Source organism: Salmo trutta, chromosome 16, assembly GCF_901001165.1.
Source record: "Salmo trutta chromosome 16, fSalTru1.1, whole genome shotgun sequence".
NCBI classification, from domain to species: Eukaryota; Metazoa; Chordata; class Actinopteri; order Salmoniformes; family Salmonidae; genus Salmo; species Salmo trutta.
Window position 1 is genome coordinate 59145263 of NC_042972.1, and position 15121 is coordinate 59160383.

The 15121-nt window shown below is 44.6% G+C and overlaps 1 protein-coding gene across 9 annotated transcripts in view; it reads right to left on the reverse strand.

Annotated features, from left to right (window-relative positions):
* Positions 1-15121, reverse strand: part of LOC115151117 (receptor-type tyrosine-protein phosphatase T) — a 587678-nt gene that overhangs the window by 13545 nt on the left and 559012 nt on the right. For all 9 annotated transcript variants that reach the window (XM_029695125.1, XM_029695122.1, XM_029695121.1 and 6 more), the window contains 5 exons: positions 9135-9284; positions 8189-8362; positions 6665-6796; positions 5695-5820; positions 4173-4336 (listed from right to left, as the gene is read on the reverse strand). In XM_029695125.1, coding sequence (XP_029550985.1) covers positions 4173-4336; positions 5695-5820; positions 6665-6796; positions 8189-8362; positions 9135-9284 — 746 coding nt within the window. The remainder of the gene's footprint in view (positions 1-4172; positions 4337-5694; positions 5821-6664; positions 6797-8188; positions 8363-9134; positions 9285-15121) is intronic.

The following is a 15121-nucleotide window of genomic DNA, read 5'->3' on the forward strand; positions in this document are numbered from 1 at the left end:
ACTACATACCCAGCAACAAGCTTGTTCAGATCTCCCTGGGTTACAGCCTGTCCTACTGAATGATTGAAATCAAGCCTTGGTTGTTTGGATGAGGTAGACAAGCGTGTTACTTTTGCAGATGCTTCAAGAGATTGGATGCTGTGTTTCTAGCAGTGGAGATGTGTTTCTCACCTGGGCACAGTTTACATCCAAGATGGCTGAATCCAAGATGGCGTAGCAGTCAGATGTCTTTTATCTTTGTCCTGTCGTGTCCCTTGTATATATCTTTTTACATCTTTTTCTTCGCATATCTTTTAAAAATATTTTCCTAAACCTCAACTTCTAAATACTCTCCTGCAACCTGCCTCACCCAATGTGGCGTGGATCTGTTTTTTTTCCTAAAGTATTTCTATTTACTTCGGATCTGGAATCCCTCAACTGAAGCTAGCCAGCTAACTACCTACCAGCTATCAGTCAGCAAACCATTGCTAGCGGTCATCAGCTAACCTTTAGCTCGGAAAGCTCTAGCCAGTTTGAACAACGTGACTCAAACCAGAGCATAATGGACCTATTTTAAATTAAATGTAAATTTTTTACATTTTTCTCTCCATATTCCTGGATTCCTACTGCAAACTCTGAACATTTTCATCTGGATCTTCGCAACTAGCTAACCGCAATCCCGGGTGACTACTCCTGGCTAGTGTTTCCATCCCGGAGCAAGCACCAATTAGTCTGAAGCTAGCCCGGCCAGGGCTTCTGTGCTACCACCGAAGCCCACTCCTGGGCTACAATATCCGTACCCCTTCTACGGAACCCCGCCGATCCTCTACGACTGGAATACCGACATAATCTGCCCGAGGATTCCAACAGGCCCCTCAGGCGCAACGTCCGCTGAAGGCCCATTCTGCTAACCGCAGCCTGCTAGCTACCTAGAGCTACTTGGAACCCTACTAATCCCACGACTGGTCTATCGACGTCACCGCACGAAGAGGCAAAAACAGACTTACCCCAATCGCGACGTCCCCCAAAGGCTAGCTTGCCTGCCCCGGTCTGCTAACTGCTAGCCCCGGTCTGCTAACTGCTTGCTTGCTAACCCGGTCTGCTAACTGCTAGCTTGCCAGTCCCAGTCTGCTAACTGGTAGCTTGTTAAGCCCAAGCCTACTAACTGTTAGCATTGGCCTGCTAACTGTCTGAATCGCCATGTCCCCAGTCAGCCCAACCACTTACTGGACCCATATGTTCACTTGGCTACACATGCCTCTCTCTAATATCAATATGCCTTGTCCTGGTTAGTGATTACTGTCTTATTTCACTGTAGAGCCTCTAGCCCTGCTCAATATGTCTTAACCAGCCATGTTGTTCCACCTCCTACATATGTGATGACATCATCTGGTTTAAACGTCTCTAGAGACTATATCTCTCTCATCATTACTCAATGCCTAGGTTTACCTCCAATGTACTCACATCCTACCTTACCTTTGTCTGTACACTATGCCTTGAATCTATGCTATCGTGCCCAGAAACCTGCTCCTTTAACTCTCTGTTCCGAACGTGCTAGACAGCAGTTCGTATAGCGGGAGTTGCAGAGGGAGGTGTTTAGTCCCAGGGTCCTTAGCTTAGTGATAAACTTTTAGGCACATTTTGTGTTGAATGCTGAGCTGTAGTCAATGAATAGCCTTCTCACAAATGTTTTCCTTTTGTTCAGGTGAGAAAGGGTAGTGTGGAGTGCATTAGAGATTGCATCATCTGTAGATCTGTTGGGGCGGTATGCAAATTAGGGTGGGTCTAGGGTCTCTGGGATGATGGTGTTGATGTGAGCCATGACCAGTCTTTCAAAGCATTTCATGGCTACAGACGTGAGTGCTATGGGTCGGTAGTCATTTAGGCAAGTTACCTTGGTATTCTTGGGCACAGGGACTATAGTTGTATGCTTGAAACATGTAGGTATTACAGACTCAGTCAGGGACCGATTGAACATGTCAGTGAATACACTTGCCAGTTGGTCCACGCATGCTCAGAGTACACGTCCTGGTAATCCTTCTGGCCCTGCGGCCTTGTGAATGTTGATCTGTTTAAGGTATTATTCACATCGGCTACAGGGAGCGTGATCACACAGTTGTCCGAAACAGCTGGTGCTCTCATGCAATGCTTCAGTGTTGCTTGCCTCGTAGCGAGCATTGAAGTCACTTAGCTTGTCTGGTTGCCGCGTGTCACTGGGCAGCTCACGGCTGGGTTTCCTTTGTAGTCCGTAATCGTTTGCAAGCCCTGCCACATCCGATGAGCATCGGAGCTGTTTTAGTAGGATTCAATCTTAGTCCTGTATTGACACTTTGTCTGTTTGACGGTTCGTCAGAGGGCATAAAGGGATTTCTTATAAATACCCGGGTTAGAGTCCTGCTCCATGAAAGCGCCAGCTCTACCCTTTAGTTCAGTGTGGATGTTGCCTGTAATCCATGGCTTCTGGTTGGAGTAAGTACGTACGGTCACTGTGGGGATGATGTCGTCGATGCACTTATTGATGCTACATACAGTGGTGCTTATCTAAAAAAGACCCACACAGTTCCATACAATTAAATGGTTCCACAAAGTTTTACATCAGTACACACTGATAACAGAGCGGTGAATTTGAGCTGAGGCCATTCATTTAATTGGATATCTGTGGGGCTTGATAAACCCTTTGTCATGGTGAGTGGCACAAACTGAAATATAACCTGGAGGGATGATTTTCACTAACCTCTTTTTGTCACTGACTCTTATCACTTCATCAGTTCAAGTACATCTCATCTCTCTCACGTGCCACAGACCATGAACCTCATGGATTTGTCTTTTGTGTTGTCAATATCTCTTATTTCCATGTGACTTTTAAAAGCAATTTCTCACCACAACAGAAATAGTGTGGTTGAGAGTCATACAAAAGTCTCAAAGGACTTGCCATCCTCTGTATATACTCTAGAACAGCCATACTCAACTGGCGGACCGTGGTCTTAATCCGAGCTCCCGACTTAAAAAACTTTTTGTCCGTGGGATTCAGTCAGGTTTTTAACTTAATGCTGCTGAGAGTTATAATAGTTGAACGCACAATGTACAATTTCGAAATTTGGTAGTGCATGGGCAGTTTTCCTCTCGCAATGTCCTTCACTGACAGACCTTAGAGAGCTATTCTTAACCTGCGAGAAATGTCCAGTTGATTAACTACTGGCCATGTTAGCTAGATGGGTAAATTAGGCTAACTAGCTATCTAAATATTGTAGTTGGCCAGATTAGGTTCCCAGGGGCTTCGATCCCCAGGGGGCACCCATTGATTTTGTTGAGTCACTAAGGTATCAATACACACATAAGACATGGGAAAATGTGTAAAATTGCAGGAACTTAGCTTTAAAACGGCTCCATTTTCTCTCTGCCTGATGGCAAAATGTGTAGAATTTTAGGAAATTTGCTTTAAAATTGCTCCATTTTCTCTCCGCCCGATGGTAAAATGTGTAGAATTGCAGGGAATGAGCTTTAAAACGGCAACATTTTCTCTCCGCCAACAAGAGTTGTTGGAACAGTTTGAACAGTTTGGGGTCACATTGGTCGAGGTTTGTTACTATGCCGATAACCTTTGCCATCTCGGAAATATGTGTGACCAGACCTTCTCAAATAGTAGTTGAGTACCCCTGCTCTAAAAGGAAACATCACTGTGGAAGCGAGCAGTGATAAATACATTCATAAAGCACATTCCCTATTGTCTTCCTGTCTGAGAGTATAGTGTTGTATATGAGTAGGGCCAGACAGAATATACAGGGAATTTTTTCTATCACTAACTTCACTCATTTAGCAGCAGAATTTGAATTAATTCCAGCATTTGATTTTTAATCGTTTCTACCCCTCCACATCATGTCTGGTTTAAACGTCCTCGTATACAATGTCCCTGTATATAAATTCCATGGGCACGTGACTATCCACGTATCGTATGGACACTGTATTAGTAAAGAACTGTGTTCTGATATATGGACACCGTATGGAAATACAACTTCCATGGAAGTGTGAAATGTCCTAATATGGACACCATATCAGCATACAAATGCCATGGACTTGACTGTTCTAGTATGGACAACCGTATGAGTATACAACTTCCATGGATGTGTGAATCTGATATCGTCACCATAATACAAAGACTGAACTTCCTTTGAGCCAGACCCTCAGCTACTCACAGGCAGTGGACCACGGTGCGTCCGTCTCCCCCGTCGTACTGCTCCTGCCACTTGGCCAGACGTCTCACCAGCTGCAAGATGGAGCGCTTGGACAGGGGCGTGTCCCGATAGGCCGGCCAGCCGATGAACTGGAAATGCTGCACCAAACGGTAGCCATCCTGGGGCTGCCAAAGAATCATAAATTAATGCCGGTATCAACATCATCATCACTGTTGTTGTGGTCAACATCATCATCATGGACAACATCACAGATAGTATCCTCATCATGCTTAGCACAATCATTAACCACTAGCAAGCTAATCTTCCTCCTCATTATAACCATCATCAAAATTGGTAGAGGGACTTCGCCAATTTGAAGGGGGATCAAGTTTACTTCTGTGTCCACTGCAAATATAAAACACTCAAGTCATTAATTAACTGCTGACGCATTGAGCCCCTCATCAGAAGCACATCTATTCCCAGTGTATTTGGGACTCATCTTTGCTTCTCTTAGCCAGAGCAGAGCCAACAAGCCAACGACTGGCAACCACAACAAAGACGTCATCTGGCTCCATGCCCAAGCTGGGAACAAGGGAGAGACTCATTTTGTCGTACAGGAGCCGTGTCATGTGCTTCTCGCGGTGGCGATGGAACCATTTCATGGTAAATTGGAGAAGCCACCGCTGTGGGTTTTTGCACCATCACGGAGCTAAGTGTTGATTAGCTGGCTGGCGAAGCCTGCCGTCTCTGCTGGTTAAAGTGGGGGGCCATGAGCAAGCAAGAAGTAGAGGAGAGAGAAAGGAGTAACCGAGTGCAACGAACACAGGGATTCATGTGGCAGTGATTTAATGGTGTCTAATGAGTATTAGTGTAAAATAAAGCCCCCTCATATGGAACCAGTCTGCTGCCAGGCTTGGCCTGTCTGTTAGCGCCATCCCCATTGGCAGGGCTCAAAGCAGAGTCTAAATGTTTACGGGACGATTGTGCCAATGTATCAGACCCGGGTTCAGATACTATTGGAAATCTTTCACATGCTTTGAGCATTTTCTTTAGCCTGCCTGGAGTGCCAAATGGATATGGTTTTCACTTTTGGGACTATTCTATTTGCTCAATTTTTCCAAGCAAGCTCATTCAAACACAGCTAGAGTATTAGAAATGATTTAGAATAGTATCTTAACCCAGGTCTGACATGGGTATGTGGTGTGCATGGCACAAGCAATTAGGTTGACATTTGAAGGAGTCTAACTGACAAGACAGTGTCCTAGCGATATATCGTAGTGGAGTGTTGTAGAAGTGGAGGCAAGACAAATGTACAGTAGTACATCTGGCATTTGAGCATCTGTTTCTTTTTTATGCTGGTCTGTGACCTATGGGATGTAATACAGTTTGTGACCTATGAGAGAAAACGAGCAGAGCCATATAAAGTCCTACAGCCATAGATTCTAGTTTCTATGACTGTGATAATAATAAGTCACCTATACAGTGTTCCCTATTCATTTTAAAACCTGGTTTGACACTGTACTTTCTTTATTGTGATACAGACCCTGGCCATGTTGCAGATCCTGAAGATGCGATTGATGATGTCTTCATCGATGTCGGCTGAGATGAACTCCACCTGGACGGGGCCGTAGCAGCAGGAGCTCTTCTCGGGCCAGTACTGCATGCAAAGCTAGGGAGAAAAGAGGGAGTTAGCCATAGAAGTATAATTATTTCTACATTTAACACGGTGCACCCATCACAGAAAATGTACTTGACTGGGAATGTCCGTTCTAGTAATTCTATTTATATGGCGTGAGCCTTGCTACATCACATGCTGTTGTGGACACTGTTGTTGACATAGAGTATTCTACCCATTGGAAAGCACTGAAAACATTAAATTAACTACACATTGCTTTGGCCATTTGAACAAAACCATCTCCAACTCACCATTATTGACTTCAAATGCAAGGTCATACAAGTACGAGAAAAGAAAAACATTGATAACATGCTGGGTGGAATCAATGGAAGGTTATGTGCACACACAGGAAAAGCTTTGACCATATTGGCCTCTGCACGGTACACCTACAGCTAAGGGCCATGATGAGCAATCCTCCAGTCTAGTACTTTTGAAAGGTTCCAACCTCTTAAAACAAGTTCACCCTCACGTCAATAGGCCTTTGCTGGGCTTCAATCTAGTTGTCTGTCTGAGGGTTCTGGAAGCTATGTCGGATAGTTAAACCCCTGGCAGAGAAAAGAGCATCTAGTCCTGCCCTATAAAACTGTTTGTGTGTGAGACCCGGAGGAGGAGATGACAATGGAGGGATAGATGAATAATGATAATAAATAATAATAGAATGAACAGAGAGCAATAGAGCATGTGTAAGACCTCCACAGCAGACCGATAGTCAAAGAGATAAGAAAAGTCACTGTGTGTGTATGTGTGGACGTGTGTGCATGCGCATGTTTACGTGCACATATATGTGTGTGCGCACATGCCTGTGTGTATGCAAACCCAGAGGGTGAACAATACACACCTGTGCTGCATCCATCTCGTTGAGCATGACTATCGAGGAGCAGTTGTAGTCGAAGACCAGCCTCCAGAAGTCGGCGGCCGTGTTGGGCAGCGGGTGCTGGGTTACGATGAAGGCTGCTGGCTGTTTATGGCTCTGGAAAAAAAATCAATAACACAGTACTTCAGCCCTCAGTAGAGAAGGAGAGAGAGACAGAGAGAGGGACTCCAATACCTGATCAACTCGGGCCGAAGGATAAAGAGCCAAAGCAGGCGGACTCCCACGGACAGTGTTAACCTTGCGCCGTAATGCATTGACAAGAGAAATCCAGCTACAGATCCTTACGCTGCTGCCAGGCAGGCCGGGTCTGGGAAAGACACCGCTGGCTTTATTTAACTCCACCTCTGTGCTTGTTATTGTCTGCCGTTGTTGTCTTATCAGCTCTGTGTAGCTTATCTGGATCTATGTCAGAGGAGGCTCCTCAGAGGAGGAAGAGTAGGACCATCCTCCTCGCAATTTTTTTTTTTCTAGAAACATTTAAACAAATGATCCTTTTTAGATAAAACTATACTAAATATATTCACATGACACCAAATAATTTACTAAAACACACTGTTTTGCAATGAAGTAGCCTCAGCAGAACTCTGTAGAGTAGCACCATGGCGTAGCCGGAGGACAACTAACTTCTGTCCTCCTCTGGGTACATTGAATTCAATACAAAACCTAGGAGGCTCATGGTTCTCACCCCCTTCCATAGACTTACACAGTAATTATGACAACTTCCGGAGGATGTCCTCCAACCTATCAGAGCTCTTGTAGCATGAACTGACCAGTTGTCCACTCAATAAAAGGTTTAGAGAATGAATCTACTACTGAAAGCATAAGCTAGAGCTAGCTAGCACTGCAGTGCATAACATGTGGTGAGTAGTTGACTCAAAGAGAGAGATAGACAACAGTTGAACAGTTTTGAATAAATGTATTTCTTCCAAAATTATTAAGACAAGAGAGAGAGAATTAGCTATATTTGGTTGTATATTTAATGAAAAAAACTATCATCCTCCCTCATCTTAAATGGCACTGATCTGTGTGTATATATCTGCTTTGAGAGCATATGAGGCTGCCTCACAGTCATCATTTATCACAGTGCTATGGCTTAATGGTGTGTTGGATAATGATCAGTTGTTAAAATGATGTTGTTTTATCTTTTGTATTGCTGTTGCACTATGACATTTAATTGTTAAACACAGTTTCTGCCTCCACATATCCCCACAACAAATGCAATAAACATAAAATCCCTGTACTAAGTCATAACACAACAGTATGAAAGCATATCTCAAACTAACTGATCTGTCTGCCAGTTTGGATGACATCTTTAGCCAAGCTAAAGCCAATGGTTGAACCCTACTTGGGAGTCTGCAAATAGTATTTTAAATCTTTGAGCGTTTGTTTGAGTCTGGCTATAGAGTGCCAGATTGGCAGGGTTGGCACCATGGGACAATACCAGTGGTTGAGAGAGAGAGAGAGAGCGAAAGAGAGAGATTAACTTACATCCATGAGGGCAGCGTTGATGTAGTTACTGGACTCTCCATCAACAGAGATGAGGAAAGGCAGACAGCGATCCACAGACAGAACGTCCATGCTGCGGTTCTTGTCATGGTTCCGGGGGAGCAGTCCCACGCTACAGTCTTCAGGCCTCACCCGGGGAGTCACGATGTTCAAAGTCTGGAGAGCGAAGACGTTATTTTTACAATTATTTGTCAGGTCGTAACAAGTTTTTTTTTTTTTAAGAAAACCTACATTGTCTTAACAAGAGTTGCTGACTATTTCCATCTTCGACACGTGAACTTTTTGTAACCTACTGGGTATTAACTTCCAACCCGAGATGTTCAAGACACAATACAGTATTCTTCTAAGCTAAATCGTATACATTACATTAGTCTCTGGGAACTAACACAAATATTCAGGTCTCAGGCAAGGTTTCTCCCTCTGCTAGCGTTATTCACCAAACCACCACCTCTGCAACACTCACAATGACATAGCCCTGAATCGACTGCCCAGACTAGTAGTGGAGAATGAATTGGTGACTAAATAAGCCCACGAAAACAAATAATCTGCCCCTATTTTCTTTGATTTCCATATTCCAACATAACAGCATTACTGGTAGTCAGTGCCTTCAACAAGTGTAAATACTTCACTAAAGCCGAAGGCTGCAGATGACTTATGTATGAGGGAGAATGAGAGATATTGAGATTGGGAGAGCGATAGAGAGATATGCATCATACATTATGAGACAGATCACAGATCTGAGACCTGTGCTTGATACAGTGATGGGATATTAATCTCAGAGAGAATACGGAGCACAAGTGCTTAGCTGCCGAGTTCATACTGCATCCTGACGGTAGCTACAAAGCCTTGTTCTTGGAGAAGGCAAATGTCATACCTCTTAGGAGGAGAAGGGCGGACGGACAGACAGACAGAAGTGGAGAGTGCTAACCTGAAACTCGTCCTTAATTTGGCTAGAGTTGGTCTGTGGGTCCAGTCTGATAATGTTGTAGTATATGGCTCTGAATTCACAGACTGGGATGGCTGTGTTTCCACACAGGCAGGCTTCCAGGATGGCGTCGTGGACAAAGACATACTGCTCCTGGGGTAGGACATAATACATAACAGGTGAGATGACATGCGATGACAAAAGAGGTTAATGTATTTCTACCCTTTAGGTCAACACCAACACACAAAAGGCCACTTTATTTACAGCACTTCAACCACTAGTTGGACCCTATTCATTAGACTCAATCCACATGTACTGTTGAAATGTTTTGAGAACAGAGCAGAACATACAGGTAACAAGTCCAACTCTGACAGTTTGTACACTGATATACAAAACCATAATTAGTTGTCTGCAACACTTTACATTAAGTTACCACTATTACTATGCAACTACACAGTAATAACTATATCACCAACATAGTAGTTACATAGGTATTACTATGTAATAGGGTTGTAGCGGTATTAGTTAACACAATTGGATGACTAAGTAATTACACATCCACTTGCTGAAGGTTATTCCACATATGTAATTACTGATGTTACACATTTTCTTGTTATACTATGTAACTAATGTTTTGTAATTACATGTTTGATAGTCACCTGTGAATTACCATGTTAATAACGCAAACCAAAATCTGACATAGTTACATGTAACTACATGGTGCCATTACCATCAAATCCACCAGTAATACCGGGTTGCTCTGATGATGTAAATAGTCTAGGACCTGGAAACACACCCTGTGATTAACTACTGGTTATTTTAGATGAGTTTATTTCTGTGTTATTACCTGGCTCAAAGGGTATACTGAATCAAGTGTCAAGTAACAACAATGTAGTTACATAGGAGATACTTAATTAAGCAGCAAGGCCCGAGGGGGTGTCATATGGTGCCTTCGGAAAGTATTCAGACCCCTTGACTTTTTTCACATTTTGTTACGTTACAGCCTTATTCTAAAATGTATTAAATACATTTAAAAAACTCAGGAATCTACACACAATACACCATAATGACAATGTATGTATTAGAATGTATTAAAAATAAAAAACAAATACCTTATTTACATAAGTATTCATTCCCTTTGCTACGAGATTCATCCTGTTTCAAATGATCATACTTGAGCTTTATCTACAACTTGATTGGAGTCCACCTGTGGTCAATTCAATTGATTGGACATGATTTGCAAAGGCACCTGTCTTTATAAGGTCCCACATTTGACAGTGCATGTCAGAGCAAAAACCAAGCCATGAGGTCTAAGGAATTGTCCGTAGAGCTCTGAGACAGCATCGTGTCGAGGCACAGATCTGGGGAAGGGTACCAAAAAATAGATGCAGCATTTAAGGTCCCAAGAACACAGTGGGCTCCATCATTCTTACATGGAAGAAGTTTAGAACAACCAAAACTCTTCCTAGAGCTGGCCGCCTGGCCAAACTGAGCATTACATTTACGTCATTTAGCAGACACTCTAATCCAGAGCGACTTACAAATTGGTGCATTCACCTTATGATATCCAGTGGAACAACCACTTTACAATAGTACATCTATATATTTTGGGGGGGAGGGTAGGGGGGGTTAGAAGGATTACTTAATCCTATCCCAGGTATTCCTTAAAAAGGTGGGGTTTCAGGTGTCCCCGGAAGGTGGTGATTGACTCCGCTGTCCTGGCGTCGTGAGGGAGCTTGTTCCACCATTGGGGTGCCAGAGCAGCGAACAATTTTGACTGGGCTGAGAGGGAACTGTGCTTCCGCAGAGGTAGGGAGGCGAGCAGGCTAGAGGTGGATGAACGCAGTGCCCTTCTTTGGGTGTAGGGACTGATCAGAGCCTGAAGGTACGGAGGTGCCGTTCCCCTCACAGCTCCGTAGGCAAGCACCATGGTCTTGTAGCAGATGCGAGCTTCAACTGGAATCCAGTGGAGTGTGCGGAGGAGCAGGGTGACGTGAGAGAACTTGGGAAGGTTGAACACCAGACGGGCTGCGGCGTTCTGGATGAGTTGTAGGGGTTTGATGGCACAGGCAGGGAGCCCCGCCAACAGCGAGTTGCAGTAATCCAGACGGGAAATGACAAGTGCCTGGATTAGGACCTGCGCCGCTTCCTGTGTGAGGCAGGGTCGTACTCTGCGAACGTTGTAGAGCATGAACCTACAGGATCGGGTCACCGCCTTGATGTTAGCGGAGAACGACAGGGTGTTGTCCAGGGTCACGCCAAGGATCTTAGCACTCTGCTCTTAGCACTCTGGGAGGAGGACACAATGGAGTTGTCAACCGTGATGGCGAGATCATGGAACGGGCAGTCCTTCCCCGGGAGGAAGAGCAGCTCCGTCTTGCCGAGGTTCAGCTTGAGGTCATGATCCGTCATCCACACTGATATGTCTGCCAGACATGCAGACATGCGATTCACCACCTGGTTATCAGAAGGGGGAAAGGAGAAGATTAAATGTGTGTCGTCTGTGTAGCAATGATAGGAAAGACCATGTGAGGATATGACAGAGCCAAGTGACTTGGTGTATAGCGAGAATAGGAGAGGGCCTAGAACTGAGCCCTGGGGGACACCAGTGGTGAGAGCACGTGGTGCGGAGACGGATTCTCGCCATGCCACCTGGTAGGAGCGACCTGTCAGGTAGGACGCAATCCAAAAGTGAGCCGCGCCGGAGATGCCCAACTCGGAGAGGGTGGAGAGGAGGATCTGATGGTTCACAGTATCAAAGGCAGCAGATAGGTCTAGAAGGATGAGAGCAGAGGAGAGAGAGTTAGCTTTAGCAGTGTGGAGAGCCTACGTGACACAGAGAAGAGCAGTCTCAGTTGAATGACCAGTCTTGAAACCTGACTGATTTGGATCAAGAAGGTCATTCGGAGAGAGATAGCAAGAGAGCTGGCCAAGGACAGCACGCTCAAGAGTTTTGGAGAGTAAAGAAAGAATGGATACTGGTCTGTAGTTGTTGACATCGGAGGGATCGAGTGTAGGTTTTTTGAGAAGGGGTGCAACTCTCGCTCTCTTGAAGATGGAAGGGACGTAGCCAGCGGTCAAGGATGAGTTGATGAGCGAGGTGAGGTAAGGGAGAAGGTCTCGGGAAATGGTCTGGAGAAGAGAGGAGGGGATAGGGTCAAGTGGGCAGGTTGTTGGGCGGCCGGCCGTCACAAGTCGCAAAATTTCATCTGGAGAGAGAGGGGAGAAAGAGGTCAAAGCATAGGGTAGGGCAATGTGAGCAGGACGAGCGGTGTCGTTTGACTTAGCAAACGAGGATCGGATGTCGTCAACCTTCTTTTCAAAATGGTTGACAAAGTCGTCCGCAGAGAGGGAGGAGGGGGGGGAGGGGGAGGAGGATTCAGGAGGGAGGAGAGGGTGGCAAAGAGCTTCCTAGGGTTAGAGGCAGATGCGTGGAATTTAGAGTGGTAGAAAGTGGCTTTAGCAGCAGAAACAGAGGAAGAAAATGTGGAGAGAAGGGAGTGAAAAGATGCCCGGTCCGCAGGGAGGCTAGTTTTCCTCCATTTCCGCTCGGCTGCCCGGAGCCCTGTTCTGTGAGCTCGCAATGAGTCGTCAAGCCACGGAGCAGGAGGGGAGGACCGAGCCGGCCGGGAGGATGGGGACATAGAGAGTCAAAGGATGCAGAAAGGGAGGAGAGGAGGGTTGAGGAGGCAGAATCAGGAGATTGGTTGGAGAAGGATTGAGCAGAGGGAAGAGATGATAGGATGGAAGAGGAGAGAGTAGCAGGAGAGAGAGAGCGAAGGTTGCGATAATATCTGAGTAGGGGCAGAGTGAGTAGTGTTGGAGGAGAGCGAGAGGGAAAAGGATACAAGGTAGTGGTCGGAGACTTGGAGCGGAGTTGCAGTGAGATTAGTAGAAGAACAGCATCTAGTAAAGATGAGGTCAAGCGTATTGCCTGCCTTGTGAGTAGGTGGGGACGGTGAGAGGGTGAGGCCAAAAGAGGAGAGGAGTGGAAAGAAGGAGGCAGAGAGAAATGAGTCAAAGGTGGACGTAGGGAGGTTAAAGTCACCCAGAATTGTGAGGGGTGAGCCATCCTCAGGAAAGGAACTTATCAAGGTGTCAAGCTCATTGATGGGGGAGAAGCGCCTCATTCAGATAGGTGATCAAATACAAGATGGTCACTCTGACAGAGCTCTAGAGTTCCTCTATGAAGATGGGAGAACCTCCCAGAAGGACAACCATCTCTGCAACACTCCACCAATCAGGCCTTTATGGTAGAGTGGCAAGATGGAAGACACTCCTCAGTAAAAGGCACACGACAGCCCTCTTGGAGTTTACAAAAATGCACCTAAAGACTCTCAGACCATGAGAAACAAGATTCTCTGGTCTGATGAAACCAAGATTGAACTCTTTGGCCTGAATGCCAAGCATCATGTCTGGAAGAACCCTGGCACCATCCATACGGTGAAGCATGGTGGTGGTAGCATCATGCTGTGGTGACATTTTTCAGCGGCAGGGACTGTGAGACTAGCCAGGATCGAGGCAAAGATGAACGGAGCAAAGTACAGAGAGATCCTTGATGAAAACCTGCTCCATAGTGCTCAGGTCCTCAGACTGGGGTGAAGGTTCACCTTCCAAAAGGAAACAACCCTAAGCACACAGCCAAGACAACGCAGGAGTGGACAAGTCTCTGAATGTCCTTGAGTGGCCCAGCGAGAGCCCGGACTTGAACCCAATCAAACATCTCTGTAAAGACCTGAAAATAGCTGTGCATCCACCCTGACAGAGCTTGAGATCATCTGCAGAGAAGAATGGGAGAAACTCCCCAAATACAGGTGTGCCAAGCTTGTAGTGTCATAGCCAAGAAGTATCAATGCTGTAATCACTGCCAAATGTGCTTCAACAACGTACTGTTTTTACTTTGTCATTATGGGTTATTGTGTGTAGATTGATGAGGGATTTAAAAAAATAATAATTTTAGAATAAGGCTGTAATGTAACAAAATGTGGAAAAAGTCAAGGGATTTGAATACTTTCTGAAGTCATTGTACATACAAAACACAGGGAAATCACATTTTTAACTGGTCCTTTAAGCCAGGTCATAGAAATATACAAATAGAAAATTACTGGTAGTTAATGACAGGGGGTACACACAGTTTTGGTGGTTCTAAACTTCTTCCATGTAAGAATGATGGAGCCCACTGTGTTCTTGTTACAATTATTGTTACCGGTCCTAGCCTATTTAATCAACCCTGATATTACATGTGGATTTAATGGTATTGGCACCTTGTTGGTACATGTAACAAGGTCAGATTTTGTTTGAACTTATTAAAACCTCTTAGGAATCCCAAACCTCTTGAGACTCTCATCCCGTTAGCGGGATCATTTTCCAGCGAAAAACTCCTAGCGACATTAGCATAACGAAATTCAATATATATATTTTTTCAAATATAGGACTGTCTCATATCGTTTTATAGATACACCTCTCTTGAATCGACCCTCGTTGTCCGATTTCAAAAAGGTTTTACAGGAAAAGCACAATATTAGATTATGTTAGAGGAGTACATGGTAAAAGTAGCATCATATGAATTTTCCGACCAAGCACATGCATCACATATAACCAAAAAACAGCTAAATGCAGCACTAACCTTTTACAAACTTCATCAGATGACACACCTAGGACATCATGTTACACACAGCATGCAATCTTTTGTTCAATAAAGGTCATATTTCTATATAAAAACAGCATTTTACATCGGCACCTGACGTTGACTAACTATTTTCCCATAAAATGCGTCCCGGGAAACAGTGCTACAATTTTATAAATTACTATTCGAAAACGATTTTTTTTTTTATATTGTCAATCTAAGATTTATAGATGAATATCTCTTGAAAACACCCGTCATAACAGATTTTAAATTAACTTTACAGGGTAATCACACTTTGAGATAAAAGGGGATGCGATACTCAGAAAATGAGCTAGAAAGCCTAGCTCGTCGCCATCTTGGAACA